The 19,040-nt window shown below is 35.6% G+C and overlaps 1 protein-coding gene across 1 annotated transcript in view; it reads right to left on the reverse strand.

Moving 5' to 3' along the window:
- LOC108683118 (protein spinster) overlaps positions 1–10,608 on the reverse strand; it is a 28,441-nt gene extending 17,833 nt beyond the window's left edge. The window contains exon 1 of the mRNA XM_047885211.1: positions 10,271–10,608. Coding sequence (XP_047741167.1) covers positions 10,271–10,451 — 181 coding nt within the window. The 5' untranslated portion in view covers positions 10,452–10,608. The remainder of the gene's footprint in view (positions 1–10,270) is intronic.
- Positions 10,609–19,040: the final 8,432 nt, after the last annotated feature.

Raw genomic sequence — 19,040 nt, forward strand, 5'->3', positions numbered from 1 at the left:
AGCACGGACATCGAATAAATACAAAAAATGTAAATATATGTAAGTAAAATGTATGCGAGTACAAAAACTGCGTTACATTTAAAGGTGATGACACATACGCCCGCGCCAAGCTTTCGCCGGCATTTTAGTGCGGAGAGCATCTGTTGGGAAACCTACACGTGAGACTCACAGTCAGAGAATAAGGTGAAACTTTTTCTAAATAATTACCCTTTTTCCGTTATTGTCTGGGTTATACTCAGCCAATTTGGCCCAGAAAAAGGGCGTATCGGTGGTACATGCAAGAAAGTGTGTAAGTATTTGGGCAGTATGACTCATTCATTCTTTTATGCTACATCATATAAGTTACGTTCAATCTAGCGGAACCTTTTATCGTAGCGGAACCTTTGAACTTTTTAGAGCACAAAACTGGTAGCGACCAACGCATACGTCTACCGAATTCTAAATAAAATATTAATAACATATAGCAGTAACGAAAGGCATAAATATTTATGAATGCATGGAATTCAGCTTGTTCGCGTAATTCAGTTTCGGTATCGCCCCATACCTTAGGCAGGTGGGTGCAGGTTGGTACATCGCAAATATTCCCAGTAAAGAGTATAGAATATTTGAAAAAGAACAAATAATTTAAAACCTATTAGATTTAAATTAAAGTCATGAGAGGAATATATTTTAAATGGTTGTCATGAGGCAACGAAATATTCCCAAAAGAATATGTATTAAAATTTCCATAGCAAATTCAAGGTCTTGACGCAGCATCGGTAAAGTAAACTTCATACGTAAATGAAATTGGACTTTGATATTCGATGCAATAGTTCGAGACACAGTGGTACTTGAGTTATGCAAGCACAGTTGCACTTGAGTTATGCAAGCGAGTTGAAGCAAATAGCGATTTTCGATTTGCAAGCGCCGGTAGCATGGTTAGCATCAGCGATTTCAGTTTTCTTCATAACAAAGGAATAAATTTCTCGTTTCAAAGGAATAGCACCCCATCTTACATTAAATCAAATATTGTACATTTGAACCTCATCACGCGCATTGCATTGAACGTCCTCGCATCGGATATAAAAAATTGCGATGGCCAACAATGACTGTCTATTATTAGCTTTCTTAGTGCATTGATATAGCAGTAAATGAGTGGGAATACGAAGCCAAATTTTCCTGAAACTGTATTTTCCTCCAAGAATTGTATTTTTTCCTCCTCCAGAAATTGTATTCAAATTTCCTTCTAGTCAGATATTATTGTGCGAATAATGAATGCTCGAGTGAATAATGCAACGCTACGTATGGCATATGTATATCATTAAAGATTATTCGCCGTAATTCAAGCTTTTCGCCACAAAACCATCCACTACGAAGAAGATGTTTGCGGCAATAGCAAAGTTCAAATTAAGTTTTATTTCGCCTTAGCATATACAGTAAGAGCCACAGGCGGAGAAAAGACCTTGAGGAAGTTTGCCAGAAGCCAAAGTGGAGTTGGACGTGAGCGTACCTCATAACCTACACTGCATTGCACACGCGCGCACACTGCAGACATCCGCCCTCAATGCAGGCATGTCTGAGGTGAATGTCATGTGATGGTACGGCATTACACGCGTGTACATTACTGACAGCCGCCTTGCATGCAGACATGTGTGAGGAGTGAGTCATGTGATGGGGGTGAGCGCACCTTATAACCTACACTGCATTGCGCACGCCCGTACACTGCAGGTACGGGCGATCACGAAACTAGCGTACGTCAGACGTGGCACTGGTACCTATGATCACCAGAATACTTTAGTACTATACAGAATACTCTCTCCTACAGCTCTCCGACCATATACCGTAAAGATACTTGGTTGGAGACACAGATACAGAATCAGCTATCTCACAAATAAAAAGTTCTCCTAATCCAATCGGTTGTCAACGCGCGCTGACATTTTGATACGCAGCAGCTTCATCAATTGTTCCTCCCATGTACTGTATATTCAATATATTTCCTATATTCTAATACGTGGCAACTTTATCAATTGTTCCTCCTATATATATTCTATAGATTACCTATATTCTAATACGTGGCAACTTTATCAATTGTTCCTCCTATATATATTCTATAGATTACCTATATTCTAATACGTGGCAACTTTATCAATTGTTCCTCCTATATATATTCTATAGATTACCTATATTCTAATACGTGGCAACTTTATCAATTGTTCCTCCTATATATATTCTATAGATTACCTATATTCTAATACGTGGCAACTTTATCAATTGTTCCTCCTATATATATTCTATAGATTACCTATATTCTAATACGTGGCAACTTTATCAATTGTTCCTCCTATATATATTCTATAGATTACCTATATTCTAATACGTGGCAACTTTATCAATTGTTCCTCCTATATATATTCTATAGATTACCTATATTCTAATACGTGGCAACTTTATCAATTGTTCCTCCTATATATATTCTATAGATTACCTATATTCTAATACGTAACAGCAGCACAATCAATACCTTATTATCAACCAGCTCTCACAAATTCCTGTTATCGTTGTGAGTGATATTTTCGCGATGATTGCGGATTCTACTGTCACTTACGCGATTTTAGAAATACCCACGCTGATATGTATTTGTACTTACAAAACAACCTTAATTTGTAAACAGATCCAAATATCGGGACTATATCGATAACAGGACAGGGACAGTCCACAAGGTATCGCAGATACGAGTTCGTCAACAATAACAACAATTGATCGAGAAGTGTCAGAACACCTGCTGGCATCTCAATGCGCGCGCACCTCTCACTCAACGAATAAAAAATTTCGTCGGCCTTATGAAACCTGCATTAACCTGCAAAAAAAATTTCAGCAATTGATATTTTTTCAACTGATCCTCTCAGAGTAGCGCATCTGTAATGAGCATGAACAAAATACTGCGAGTTGCATTAGTGAATATGACTGACAGACGCTTTTCGATAGAGACGGTTCTTAAGATTTAAAAAATCCCTCTGAATGACATCAGATGAAGCAATACAAGATTCATTCCGTTTACGTATAAAAAAGTGAAACTTACAGACACATTCATGACTCATGTATGCAGCCATCACCATGCATGTAGGCATAATTTAACTATGTATGCAGCCAACATGCATGCATGGCATAAAGTAGCTATGCATGTAGGCTGATGTAGCCATCAGCATGCATGCAAGGCATGCATGAACTACGGAACTCATCATAAGGTAAGGTCAGGGCATAACGTAACTATTCATCAGGCGTAATAATCGGTCATGTTTTTTTCCCCAGAAGTTCATGGCCATCCGTCATAACGCTCTCACCAGCAGCAAGCCACGGCCTATCTCTGCTGCTATTATTGTCTAGGGTCTTGGGGAAATTCTTGAAAATATGTAGGATGTGTGCAATACTTCGGCGTCTTGGCTAGCCACCTCAATACATCTCTATCAACGAGCATACCAATAGCAGAACAGGAAGTCAAAACATTCATTTAGGATATTTATAAACATTGAAAGCCCAGTCAAATCTCTTCGTAATTATAATATTACCGTAACGTGTCGTGTAAGCTTTAACGAAATAACGAGTTTATTGATGAGCTCCGGCAAGTTCATATGCGCCAAGAGAAAGTGCTCGTATCGTCCACAGCCTTCTTACTTTTGTAGTGAACATCGTAAGCGATCCTCTTGATTTTACCCTCATTATCTATGAACGTATCAAAGTATTAATGATATTTCATACAAACTTCAGCGTAACAATTAATCAAGACTAGATGTCACTAAAGAAGTTTTGGTGTCAGCTTCTCGCGACGAAAATATCATAGATAAAAAATATTACTGGCACTTTGGCAGCAAGCTCATTTCCGCTGTTCCAACGCTGGTCACATGACGCCACACCTCCGGCGACAGCCAATTGCGAGCTGCCGCGTCACATCACAATATCTGCCAATAAGAGCCGGCAACGAGTTAACCGCGTTTTACAAACGACTTCAGTGAACTCTGTAATCCCTGTAGACGGATGTTAAATAATCTAATTCTGTAATTCAAATATGTTTGCATCGACTCGCAGACTATTTAAAAAAATATCGGAAGTAAGTGATTAAAAATATAAAAAATATTGTAGAAGCTCCACGAACAGGAATTTTATCCAATACCGAAAATTGGGACGAATTTTGTGCCGAAATTTTGGGCCATTCAGCACCCTTACATAACATAGCGATGTCGGCGCTGAAGAGTAGGCCTGATGTGGCCTGTCGCCGATTCTTGGTACTTTTTGAGACTTGTTCACAGAAGATCCAATAGCATGTCCGTTGACCGGATTTTTTCAAGGCAGACGATAGTTTGAAATAGCTACTAGACTTCCACCGGGTTCGATATGGTGCTAGGCATTTCAAGTCTGAACATATATTTTACCATAACTATATCTAGTCTGTTCTTGAACGCGTTTATACTCGGAGCGTCAACGATGTAATCAGGGAGGCTGTTCCACATATCAGTGATTCGAAGCGAGAACTGTTGTCGCGTGGATGACGTGCAACGCAGTTTTTTTTTTCAAAACTAATCGCAAATTTTTGGCAAATCTAAACCGATTTTGACCTATTTAAAAGAAAAGTTTTTTATGGTGATGCAAGTAGCCAGCTAGCTAGCAGGACTACAAAAGCAAGCAGTGTACAAGCTTTCATCAATACTAGCGTAGAACATCATAAAGGTCGAGATATACCATGACACCCCTGTTTCATCTTTGCCGGCTTTGAAACTGAAAGGCGCGGGAAGCTGACAAGATTCAAGCAGTCCTATTTAACGTCCTAAATAGCAGTTGCACCACAGACAAGCAGTACGTCGGTCTGTGTATTTTAATCTATTATATTGAATATACACTACTTTCTTATCTTTGCCATGCAATAAACTATTCACTCTAAGGCCTTTCTGCTACATCAATCTAAAAAGTGAGCTGACTAAAGCGCTCATCGCAACACAATGTAAATAAAGAGGCCCTGCTGTTTGAAGTCAATTTAGATCCAAACTCATTTAAGCTTGGTTGGGCTTTTGCAGCTTGACCTTTAAAAAAAAAATAACCGAACAAAATTCTGACAATGCTTATCATCACATCACAACGTTCAAGGACAGATTTTGTCCTAATTTTGCCAAAATATTATCGTATTTCAGTAAATTAGACCCAGGTAAGGTGCTAGATTGGTGCGCTATGAAATTTCGGCCTGCAAAAGGGTCGATACTATCGCTAGAGCGCTACTTTATAACGAAGCCAATAAAAACTTTGTTCAACGCATGTTCAACGTTGGAGGGTATTGCGACTAAGACATTGGTGTTAATAGGTCAAGATCTGTTTCGATTGGACAAAATTATGCCTGGAAAAAATTATTTCCAGGCATCTTACTTATATCTAAAAAGGGTGCTTTAGCTGAATAGTGGCCAAATTTCAGCCAAAACAGTCGGGTGATGGAAGGATCTTTCATAATCAAAGCTAATAGAAGTAGAACAACTGATAAAGCTTGACTATAGCAATTAAATAAACTGTTCATTGTAAAAGAGTTTGGGTTACCTCAACGCGTCTTCAAAAATATGTGGTATTTACTCTAAATATCACAAGCATCGATACGTTTTGTTGTAAAAATATTCTGGCAATGCAGGAATTTCCCCGTCAAAAGACCTTGCTTGCTCTCACCATATACTTTTAGCAATACAAAATTTCCAATTACCCCAGACACTAATTATAAATAATGCAAGTTTCAGGCTTTGAGATTCTCTAAGTGCAGAAATCAAAATTAAATTGCATGAAGCAAGGCTGTGAGTCCCATAAAAAGCTTCTTTAAAAAGCAGCAGCACTGCGGTCATTTGAAGATGTTATCAATAATTTTTGAAAAATATTTGCCTTTTTGTCAAGCCAACTTAAAAAATTATTTCCAGGCATGATAGTTATATATAAAAAGATCTTCTGCAGCATCTAAAGGTTATTTGTCATAAACGAGCATGTCATATATAGTAGCTTTAAATGAAGAAAAGTCTGAATAAAAGTGAAAAAGTGTCTGGAGTCTGAATAAAACAATGACATAAATGCATTTATTTTGTTCACACTTTAGTGGAACAAACCACTGCCATTGCGACATGGATTCTGTGTAATTATATTTCTATTCTTATAAACTTTACAATACTATATAGATATTTTTCAGTTATCTATGAATGAAACTGAAGATTTTATGAGTAGCTTATTGTCTTACCAATTATTTGATTAAAGCTACTATTATGTTACCAAAGTGCAGCTGTTATGTCAGACAACGTATATCAATGAACTCTGATAAAGCTTACTCAATATAAATAAGATCTGCAATAAATTGCCACTAAGTAAGAGAATATGTTCTGATTCTTATTTTAAAAATGAATTAGCAATTTGATGATACTTTTACCTATGGGAAGGATGGGATGGGAAAATGGATTCATGGATCATTAAAAAATCTAAGACTTAAAAATATCTTTTGCAATTGCAAAATTAATAAACTTGCAGCTCCAAAAATCCAGTTACTGCTCAGAAAGATGACATTTTCCATAACTGTTTAAGATAAATATTGTGAAACAACTAAACTTTACTTAGTGAGCATGGCTCAAAATTAATGTATTTTCAGCAAGTTTTAAATCTCTTGGATTGTGCATCTTGCTTATATGTGGTTACAAAAAATATAAAATTCTTGCCTGCATTTTTATGCATTTTGAATATGTATTTTTATTGACAATCTTGTAATTGCTTTCATATTGGAATGCCTGCTAAAAGCAATAAACTACAATGCATTGTTAAAAAAATAACCCTTAAATTGATAATATTTTCATTATATATACTATTTTTAAGGGTAAATTCAAGATTTAATGTAAAAACCACCTCAGTTCAAATATTATTCTCCATAGCCTATAAAATACATTTATGGCTTGAAAACAAAACTCATCACTCAATTTTTTTCATCATAGTTACATATTCAATAAACTCACATCTATGAGAATTTAGTCATCACCTAAAGAGTGAATCTCTATATGTGCAAGCAGGTAAATTCAATTCCCTCACATGCTCCAAATCACCAGATGACTAACTATAAAATTAACACTCAAACTAATCTTAGAAATAGTTTGAAGTACTTGACCTGTGAGCCCATCTCCGCTATCAGACACTTTTTCATAGATATGATATAGATGAAATGATAGTTTAATGAGAGTTTTTAATAGATTACCAGAGAAAATGTGCCACTTAACCAACATTTTCAAATGTTGATTGGGTATAAAACTACCAGAAATATTTACTTTCTGAGCTATAACAAGAACCTAGGTGCAGAGAGTGTGTAAATATCAGAAGATCTTTGGCAACACATAAGCATCAAAATACATGTCTTTTGAAGATCTTCCCAACACCTGTCTCTTATACACATCTAGATNTTTTACGGTACTGGCAACATTTTGGCCTAAATACAAGATCTTGCCAACAAAATTCCCAAACTCTGTCTAGTGGAAAAGAGCTAATTGATCATATTTAGTGCCATGCACTAAATATGCTAAATGACAAATATTAACATTTCTGGAATATTTCTACCTTCTACGCTATAAATAGAGCTTTCACACCATTTCTGGGACTGCTAGATTCCCAATAAATGAATCAGCTCCTATCTTATCTAATTGTAAGAAAAAGTACGCACTGCACCATCCGGAAGTGAGATTCCAAATCTATTGAAAATATGCCACTTAGGAGCAACAAGGTTTGTGGAATAAGTATGAAAATTCCATCTTGATTATTGTCTAAACAGGACAACTAAAATGTAGGATTTCATGTTTAATGATTGATGCCCAGCACTTCTATTTGGGAACAGCGGAGAAAAATGGATTCAGGATTTGTACTGGTCAGTATTTAGAAAAAAAAAATTACACGACTTTTCCATGACTTTCCATGACCATCAATATAATTTTCAAAGACTTGTATAAGACAGGTTTACCATGACAAAGACTAACCATGCATATTCTATCATCTCCTACAGTTGCAAAATTAATAAACATATATAATAGCAAACGTGTAAATGCATAGCTCTTCATGACTCTTTCAAAGGTGGCATGGCTATTCAAAGCTGCTTCCCCATATTTGACAGTTGACACATCGAAGTCTTTTGAGCACAATGTACATATTATTAACAAAAAAATGCCTTTAAAGTGACTTTAAATGTATGAATCCCATCATGACCACACCTTGTTTTCATGATGGGATAAACTACAAATCTTTCACGAAGTATGGGCACATCATGCTGCCATGTAAACATTTGACAAGACTGTGACACACACCTTGTTTAGGTCATGCCAAGTTTGATTTCACAATAAATAAATTTGATCCACATTCCACACTGAGATTTAATGATGGAAAGTCATTTCAAAATTAAAGCACCTAGGTACTGATATGCACCCAGATATGAATTTTTACATGTTTTTGTCATATTATGTCAATATTGTCTTAATAACTTCACTTCAAATTCTGAATGATTTTGTCTCCCATCGCAAGTTTTCAAATGTCTTGCATCTTTTAGAAAAAGTTCGTTATTTAGAAGAGGCAATTAGTGCATTATATAAAGCATTGCGTGCTTAGGCATGTACCATGAGGTGTATTAAATAATTTAATTTAATTTAATAATCTAATTCCTATTTACTTTTTAAATTTAATTCTACAGTCTACACTCTACACTTTAGAATGAAATTTAATTTGATTATTTAATACACCACATGGTACATGCTGTAGAATTAAATTATATTAAAAAATATTTGGCAATGCCAAATATTGGCAAAAAGGTTGGCAATGCCAATGCTGCATCTGGAACCGGAAGTACATCTGTTGCTTGTTTGCTGTCACTGTGTGAGCATGTATGAGATTTTGCTCTTGCAAAAATCATGCGAGAGCAAAATGCAAGAGCAAAATGAGAGAGCAAAATGTTGAACATGATGTATTGCATCATGTTCAACTTTATTTGTGGCGTAATTTGTTGTCAGGGTACACGCAGTATATTCCGACATCGTGGGTAACTCCAACACTTCTCAAATTTTTTCCTTTATATTAAGCTTTTTCTTAGTTCCATGCATTTGTTGATGGTTGAAATAGTGATATCATACTTTTGCGTGCCATACTATTGCCAAAACACTAGGTCTGGGCCGTCTGGTGGGAAAATGTTGAGATCCAAAGAGAGAGTGCGCATCACCCCGTGAGAACATCGAAAAATGTGTCAAAGTTGATAGTTGACCTTGCTCTACCAAATAGTGATAAACTGTTTGTGTAGAAAGAATATTATGGTTTGAGACTTTTAAATGTCTGTGAATATATTAGGAATCCTTTAAGTATACTTGTATTTGCTGATTTCAAGTGGTAAATAAATTAATAGATGATTAAGTTAAGACATGGATTTAGACACATAAAAACTAATTCTGACACAGCTTGGAATTAGACACACACAGCTCGTTTCCAGCTGTGTGCAAAAATTAAAATTTTCTTAATTAAAAGCTTAGTAGCTCTCAATTAAAAGCCTAATTATGTACTATGTAGTGTTACTAGTGTTCAATATTCAATACCATGTTCTAATTCCAAGCTGTGTCGTATTCCAATACAGCTCACACAGCGATCAGAATTTGAACACAAGAGTGTTGGCATTACGAATTAGTAGAGTTTGAAGCGTGGCCGGAATTAGTCTCACAAAATTCCCAATTTAGTCACACTCAGTGTCAGAATATATATATATAGATTTGGTAGATTTGCATTCGAAAGGCCTTTAAATAAATATGGAAACATTTTGTGACGTTTCATTGTTGCTGGCGTGTAGTGCAGTGTTTTGAGAGTGATGTATTGTAAAGCAAACAGAACTTGAGTTGCACATATGGTGTATTTTTTATAACCATTTATTTTTTGCTACGTCCTTAAACTCAGTTTAAGTTAAAGTGTCAGAATATACCGCATTTACCCTAATTAATATATGTTAATTTGTTGTGTTTGACTTGGAGATGAATTGCTATTGAATTAATATTTAATCTACCTAATTGAAATCTTGAACAGTGTGGAATTCTGTATAGTTAATATATTCTCATGTTAATATATGAAAACGTATCGAAAAATCAACCCTACCACCGCGTTACACCACCTCACCTTCCACTGCAGTGAAATCATATAAACTGAGCTCATTGGAAACTGCCTGCCGCTCTTCCGAAATCGCGCGTGGTTTGAAATCCAATCCCGTGTTGCCAACGCCGNTCATACTCACCAGCAACAGTATATCGGTCCATATAATTTATCAAGTTCACATAACACAGAATAATAACTGTAAAAATCTGTCTGCGTGTTATAATTATATTCGGAACGGGCGATACGACGGAAGCGGGTGGAGTCGAGGATCTCATTAGCCGCTGTTCACTGTTATTGCTTATTAAACCGTCGTCTGCCATTTTGACTTGAGTACTGTCACAATATTGATTCAGCTGATTAAATGTAACAAATGAAGAACTATTTAATTGAATAGATGAAGTAGAAACTAAATTTTCTACTTAAATAGTGGTTTTTGCCTACGCCGGCTACACACACCACCCGACAGAGGAGTTGATGGTCAACTACACCTATGTCAAAACTCAAAACATTACGCTCACTTCAACTGCCACGAGCAAAATGTTTTCTCCCTAGATATAGCCAAAATTACCTTAAATATATTTTGAACAGTATTTGAGATTTCGAAATGTAACAAATAATTAACTACGAAGTCATACGCGAAAACTTCTCACACAAATTCAATTCGTCATGATAAATAACGTTTTTAAGTCCAACTCTATCGTCAGTTTTAAATTGCCATGACGGAATTCACACGAGAGATTAAATAAATTATTTTACATATAAAAAGCCAACGGCAAGTGATCGCTAGTAAACAAAATTTTCGAATTTGAAAGTGAATTTTTAGGAAATTTGCCATTCATCTCATTTCATGTACTTGTNTAGTAAACAAATTTTTCGAATTTGAAAGTGAATTTTTAGGAAATTTGCCATTCATCTCATTTCATGTACTTGTATGTACATTCAGTTATACAACGCATCTGACCTCTCTTACTCTCCCAAATATGTTTAAATATCTCTCAAACTAATGAAAGTCTAGTTCGAACGTAAAACTGCAAATGCATTTACTAGGCTAAGGATGTGATGTTTGGGGCGTCATAATTATTTTGATTTTGCCTTCGTTTCCAAGTTATACCTTCGTATGGGCCAAAATATTCGAAGTTTCATCGTTTCATCGAATCATATTCGACGTTTCATCGTTGACGCTCCGAGTATGAACGCGTTCAAGAACAGATTAGATAAAGCTAAGGAAAAATATATGTTCAGACTTGAAATTCCTAGCATAATATCGAACCCGGTGAAAGTCTAGTAACTATTTGAGTCTATTTCAAACTATCGTCAGTCTGGAAAAGATCCGGCCTAAGGCAGGGTGGCCCAGTGGTTAAAGTTCAGAGTACCAAGATTGGAGCAGGGAGGTGCGGGTCCGATCCCAGCTCTGTGCAACAGTTTCTGGTCAGAATAGGCAAGGAGGCCGGGCTGTTAAGCACAGCAGAATTGTAGCAGTGAGTTGCGAGTTCGAGACCACTAAATGCTGTGAATGTTCTGCGATGTCAAGAATCGGCGACAGGCCTACGGCCTACTAAACGCTGAAACCGCTATTATTATTATTATTAAAGGACACGATTCTAGATCTTCTGTGAACAAGTCACAAAAAGTACAATAATCGGCGACAGGTCACATCAGGCCTACTCTTCAGCGCCGACATCATTATGTTAAGTTATGTTAAATTAGGAAGGCCAAGTGGTTAAAGTTCGGAGGAGGACGATAGGAGCCGAGAGGTGCGTGTTCGATCCCAGCCCTGTGCGCCAGTTTCTGGTCAGAATCTGCAAGGAGGCCGGGCGGTAAAGCAAAGAAAATTTGAAGCAGTGAGTTGCGAGTTCAAACCCGCTACATGCTGCGGATGTTCTGCAAATGTTAAGAATTGGCGATAGGCCTACGGGCTAATAAACGCTGAAACCGCTATATTATATTATTATTGCATATTAAAATTCATTGTGAGCCTTATATATGTCTTCTTTCCAGCTGTACGGCTTTGAACGAAACTTACCGCCAAACTGAACACTAAGGCGAAATTAAAATAAATGGTCTTGACCTAAAAATCACCGTTATGACCTAATAAACAAATGCGCAAAGTTTCATCGAACTACCTTTATCAGTTTGGAACAAATTTTAGGTTCACTGCAAATATGACAATCGACCACAAAAATACCGGTCGTTTCTCCGTACAGCCGTATAACTCGCAAAAAAAAGCAAAATCGAGAAAAAAATAGTAAAAACATCACTATTAGATGGATAGGAATTCCTATTCAAAGTTTCATTAAAATCTGTGCGGTAGGATGGAAGATATATTAGATTCACTAAAAATTTTGTCCCGTACCTATTACCGTATAACTGACAAACGAAGGCATCATCGAAAAAATTGTCATGACCTAAACATCACCATTAGGTTCTACTGATCACGTACACGCAAAGTCCCATTTTGCTGTGTTCACTAGTTTGGGAGATATTTTAGGCTTACTTAACCTTGGAGACCCGGCCGTAGAAGTGTCCGAGAGTGCGCATCTGCTGTCAATCAAAAATATAGTATCCTTATCGGTCATCATCAGAAAAAATTCATCAAGCTGTGTCACTTCCATAGAGTGTAATTTAAATAAAATTATATGTACTTTCAAATCTCTCTTCCCGGCTCTATATTTAACTATTTCAACCACTACCTTACATCGTAATCAATCATAGTTCCACTCCATTCTTAAACCAACCATTCGTCCTCTACCAGGACCAAAAATAGCAAAAGTACACTGATCTTTGTTCTTTGCACTGATACACGACAATGACTCGTCTACCATCACGTTCCTCACTCGTCTACATCAACACACGACACTTACGTGCCCATTTACTCCCTCACGTTCGGGGGTGACGTTCCTCACTCGTCTACACCAACACACCACACTTACGTGCCCATTAATTTACTCTCCCTCACGTTCCTCACTCGTCTACACCAACACACGACACTCACGTGCCCATTTGCTCTCCCTCACTAGTCTACACCAACAAACGATATTTACGTGCCCATTTGCTCTCTCCTAAGCAATGGGATGGCGGTTCGCTCCACTCGGACGTTTTCTTAGTCAGCATTTTCATTCGTCACAAATATTTTCTGTAAATGTTAACGATTGGACTCGCCTGCTGGACGAAAGGGAGCCAGTGGATGATGCATTGTACCTCGATTTTGCCAAAGCATTTGACAGTGTTCCGCATGAGCGGCTGTTTCGTAAAGTGAAGTCTTTGGGAATTGAGGGAAACGTACTCCAATGGATCAGAGATTTTCTAGAAGGTAGACGACAACTTGTCAGTATTAACGGAACCGTGTCAGACTGGGCATCAGTGCGCAGTGGCGTGCCACAAGGAAGCGTTCTTAATAAGCCAATTTTGTTCGTTGTTTTTATAAACGATTTGCCAGAAGCAGTCTCCAGCGTGTGCTCCATGTATGCAGATGACACTAAAGTTTATAATACAGTGAAGGATGCGTCAAATAAAGAGCAATTACAAGATGATCTTGACAGTTTAGTTAACTGGGCTGATACGAGGCAGCTGCGGTTTAACGCTGACAAGTGTAAAGTACTTCACCTCGGGAAGAACAATGAACAGCAAGATTACAGTATGAGAAGACATGGTTGCAACTAGAGAGTATTGATTGAAAAGTCTAGTGTGGAAAAAGATCTAGGAGTTTATGTAGACAAGGAGCTGAAATTTTCTAAGCATGTTGAAACGTAAGCTAACACATCCAACAAACTTCTTGGACTAATCAGACGCTCACAAGAACAGACTAGATAAAGCTATGGAAAAATATATGTTCAGATTTGAAATGCCTAGCACCATATCGAACCCGGTGGAAGTCTAGTAGCTGCTTGCAACTATCGTCAGTGATGAAAAGATCCGGGCAAATGAAACGATATTAGATCTTCTGTGAACAAGGCACAAAAAGTAAAAGAATCGGCGACAGGCCACATCAGGCCTACACTTCAGCGCCGAGATCAATATGTTATGTTATGTTTAGTCACTAGTCCAAATTTTAAACATATATATTATAGCCACTCATCATATCTGTCTTAATAACAGTATTAAATATATTATATATCTCTCCTCTCTTACCAGCATATAGGTCAATGGCTGATCCATTCAATTTTTTTCTCTTCATTTAACACCTACTTCAGGCATGATCATGCATAGCGGTATAGGTTTTTATTCGCTTCGACGTCGAGTCACCGACATGTGGAACGGACTCCTTGTTGGTTGGCATTGGACGTGTACGAACGCATTCAAGCACAGACTAAGTAAAGTTATGCAGAGAGATACGTATCGATTAGAAGTGCCTCCCACCACACAAATTGGAGGGTGATCAGCAGCTTCTTAGCTTCAACGCTATTTTGGAATAGACAATCAGAGGCCAGCTCTCAGATTTTCTGGGGACAAGCCAAGAACATTGCAAGAATCGGTCAAGAGGCCAAACTTGGCCAATTCTTCAACGTCGACAATAATATTAAACAAAATATATTCCACATAATTAATCTAATGAGACAAACTCTACTTTCGTTCAATGGTTCTCATAGGGTGTCAATGTATAAACGCACCTCACCTACCACGTCCATCACATAAGCATATTTTATTAGCTCGCTGGCTCAGCTCACATTTTTACAACACTTCTCTTTAACTTCACTTCTTGTTTGTATGTCTGTCTGTCTGTCTGCTACAAATCTTATAATCGAAATTTAACACACTTCTACTTATCCTATCGATCTGAAATTTTGCACACTTTTGTAAAGTTGGAGACAATGCAAGAATCAAATGACAAAATAGATGATTTTAGAAATGAATTTTTTTCGATATTAAAAAATTTGAAAAATAATTTTGTCACATACTAATCTTATAACATACTTGCCCCACTTTTACCTGTCCAATTGATCTGAAATTTTGCACACATGTGTGAAATTGCAGACAATGCATGAATAAATTGATAGAATAAATAATTTTTTAAAAAAATTAATTTTTTCAATATTCGAAAATTAAATGAGAAATTAATTGTACATCTTTAACATTGGAGAAATGGATTCTTTAGAAGTGTTCATCTGGATTCTTTAGAAGTGTTGTCTTTAAATGTAATTTTTAAACGTATATTATTATATTCTAAGGTATAATATATTTAAGTCTGCTATCGTTTGAGCGTGTTCACAAGCAGAAATTGCTTGTGTTCAGTTCATGACTATAGTAATATGCCCGGTCACTTTTTTATTTATTCTGGGGGATGATATATTTAAGTCTCCTATCGTTTAATCGTGTTCACAAGCAGAAATAGCTTGTGTTTAGTTCAAGACTTTAGTAATATGCCCAGTAAGTTTTTATTTATTCTAGGCTGTAATATTTTTAAATCTCGTATCGTTTGATCGCGTTAATTAGAAGACATTGTTTGGGTTCAGTTTAGGGTTATAGTAATAAGCTCAGTATGATTTTTTATAATATAAGTTATAATATATTTAAGTCTCCTATCATTTGACCGTGTTCACAAGCAGAAATTGCTCGTGTTCAGTTCAAGACTATAGTAATATGCCCAGTAATTTTTCATTTATTCTAGAGTATAAATATATAAGTTTGCTATCGATTGATCGCGTAAACTAGAATATATCGCTTGTGTTCAGTTTAAGATTATATTAATAAGTTCAGTAACATTTATTATATTCTAAGGTATAATATATTTCATTTAACGTCTGATCGAGTTCACAAGCAGAAATTGCTTATGTTCAGTTGAAGACTATAGTAATATGCCTAGTAATTTTTTAATTCTTTTAAGGTATAATATATTTAAGTCTCCTATCGTTGGACCGCGTTAACTAGAAGTCGTTTGTGTTCAGTTTAAGATTATAGTAATAAGCTCAGTAAAATTTTTTATATTCTAAGTTATAATATATATAAGTCTCCTATCGTTTGATCGTGTTCACAAGCAGAAATTGCTTGTGTTCAGTTCAAGACTTTAGTAATATGCCCAGTAATTTTTTGTTATTCTAGGGCATATTATATTTAAGTCTCCTATCGTTTGATCGCGTTAAGTGGAAGATTTCGCTTGTGTTCAGTTTAAGATTATAGTAATAAGCTCAGTAACTTTTTTATGTTTTAAGGTATAATATATTTAAGTCTCCTCACGTTTGCTCGTGTTCACAAGCAGTAATTGCTTATGTTCAGTTCAAGACTATAGTAATATGCCCAGTAATTTTTTATTTATTCTATGGTATAAATATAAAAGTCTGCTATCGATTGATCGCGTTAACTAGAAGATATCGCTTCTGTTCAGTTTAAGATTATAGTAATAAGCTCAGTGACTTTTTTTTAGATTATAAAGTATAATATATTTAAGTCTCCCATCGTTTGATCGTGTTCACAAGCAGAAATTGCTAGTGTTTAGTTTAAGACTATAGTAATAAGCCCGGTAATTATTAATTTATTCTAGGGAATAATATATATAAGTCTCCTATTGTTGATCGCGTTAACTAGAAAATATCGCTTATGTACAGTTTAAGATTAGAGTAATAAGCTCAGTAACTTTTTTTATATTTTAAGGTATAATATATTTAAGTCTCCTATCGTTTGATTGTGTTCACAAGCAGAAATTGCTTGTGTTCAGTTCAAGACTATAATAATATGCCCGGTAATTTCTAACATATTCCAGGGAATAATATATTTATATCTTCTATCGTTTGATCGCGTTAACTAAAAAATATCGCTTATGTTCAGTTCAAGATTATAGTAATAAGCTCAGTAACTTCTTTATAATCTAAGGTAGAATATATTCAAGTCTCTATCGTTTGATCGTGTTCACAAGCAGAAATTGCTTGTGTCCAGTTCAAGACTATAGTAATAAGCCCGGTAATTATTAATTTATTCTAGGGAATAATATATATAAGTCTCCTAGTGTTTGATCGCGCTAACTAGAAAATATCGCTTATGTTCAGTTTAAGATTAGAGTAATATATATTATATTAGAGTAATATAATATAAATAACTTTTTTATATTCTAAGGTATAATATATTTAAGTCTCCTATCGTTTGATTGTGTTCACAAGCAGAAATTGCTTGTGTTCAGTTCAAGACTATAATAATATGCCCGGTTATTTCTAACATATTCCAGGGAATAATATATTTATGTCTCCTATCGTTTGATCGCGTTAACTAAAAAATATCGCTTATGTTCAGTTTAAGATTATATTAATAAGCTCAGTAACTTTTTTATAATCTAAGGTAAAATATATTCAAGTTTCTATCGTTTGATCGTGTTCACAAGCAGAAATTGCTTGTGTTCAGTCAAAGACTAGTAATTTTTCATTTATTCTAGGGTATAATACATATAAGTTTCCTGTCGTTTGATCGCGTTAACTAGAAGAAATCGTTTGTGTTCAGTTCAAGATTATAGTAATAAGTTCAGTACCTTTCTTAAAAGACTGCTCTTTAACTTCACTTCTTGTTTGTTTGTCTGTCTGTCTGCTACAAATCTTGTAATCGATATTTTACACACTTTTACCAGTCCAATCGATCTGAAATTTGGCACACTTGCGTAAAGTTGGAGACAATGCATGATTCAATTGACAGAATAAATAATTTTATAAATAAAAAAAAACATTTTTTTTTCATTATTAAAAAGAAATTAAAAAATAATTTCGTCTGCTACAAATCTTAAAATCCATATATGACACAATTGAACTGTCCAATTGATTTGAAATTTTGCACAATTGCAAAGTCAGAGAAAATGCATGAATCAATTGACAGAATAAATAATTTTGAAAATTTACAAAATTTTGTTATCATGAAAAAATTTTGAAAAATGATTTTTCTTTTAAATATTTGAAAATAAAATTAGAAATTTATTGTACATGTGTAACATCCAAGACATTAGATTGTTCAGAAGTGTTGTCTTTAAAAAGTAATTTTTAAACGCGTATTATTCACTGTCACCATACGATCAACGGTGGTTTCTATCATGTTCAACCTAGTGCGCACAGCTTGAATTTCTTCGGAAATTTCTTAGTCAGAGTTTTAATTGAGATTACTGTGACAATTGACCTTGAAACTAAGTATTTTCTAAGTACGTTTGAATAACGAAAGATTTGCGCATGATTCGACAGCAGCCTACACAGCTAAAAATTACCCAACACAAGCTGGAACGCGAGAAGAAAATGTTGACCACATGGGCACGAGGCTTACAGCTTTCGATGCAAAAAATACAATGAGCCTGCGAACATACCGTACACATCAATCGCTACTGAATTTGTAGATGGACATCTTTACATTGTTTAACAGCGAAAGCTGTAAAGAAATTCTTTTGTGGTAGATACACTCATCGGGATCACTTAATTGCTGGTGATGAGCGGTGTCGATGTATCAGGTAACCTGAGGAGAACGTGCGCCAACAGGGAGGGTGATGCTTGATCTACGTGCTTCTGGGTATTTGCCTATTCCGCTACTTGTTAATTCTTTGAGACTTATCTCGAGTGTTTAACTGGATTACAACTATTCCTACCATGATGCCATCAACATTTTTATGTGCCCTTGATGAGAGCGCAATTAACTATGAAAACGCAATTAAATAATAAATGAGAAATAAAAAGCACAACTTTAGGTAAAAATTGAAATCGAAGTAAATATAGATGGGAAAAATTACAGCATTTACTACTATATATTAGGTTTATCGTAGTGCTCTAACAGATGAAATTCGTCATGACCAAACTTCTTACTTAGACTTGCAAATCTCTTTGAAAGTCAGAGCTCATCAATAAAAAATTCATAACGATAATTTAATTATTATCTGTAGCAGAAGAAACTGGATAGCCAATGTTACAAAAAAAATGTTTTAGGGTAATTATATCATAAATGTCCCTTTTCGGCATACC

The sequence above is a fragment of the Hyalella azteca genome, unplaced genomic scaffold (genome assembly GCF_000764305.2).
Source record: "Hyalella azteca isolate HAZT.00-mixed unplaced genomic scaffold, Hazt_2.0.2 contig17323, whole genome shotgun sequence".
Taxonomy (NCBI): domain Eukaryota; kingdom Metazoa; phylum Arthropoda; class Malacostraca; order Amphipoda; family Hyalellidae; genus Hyalella; species Hyalella azteca.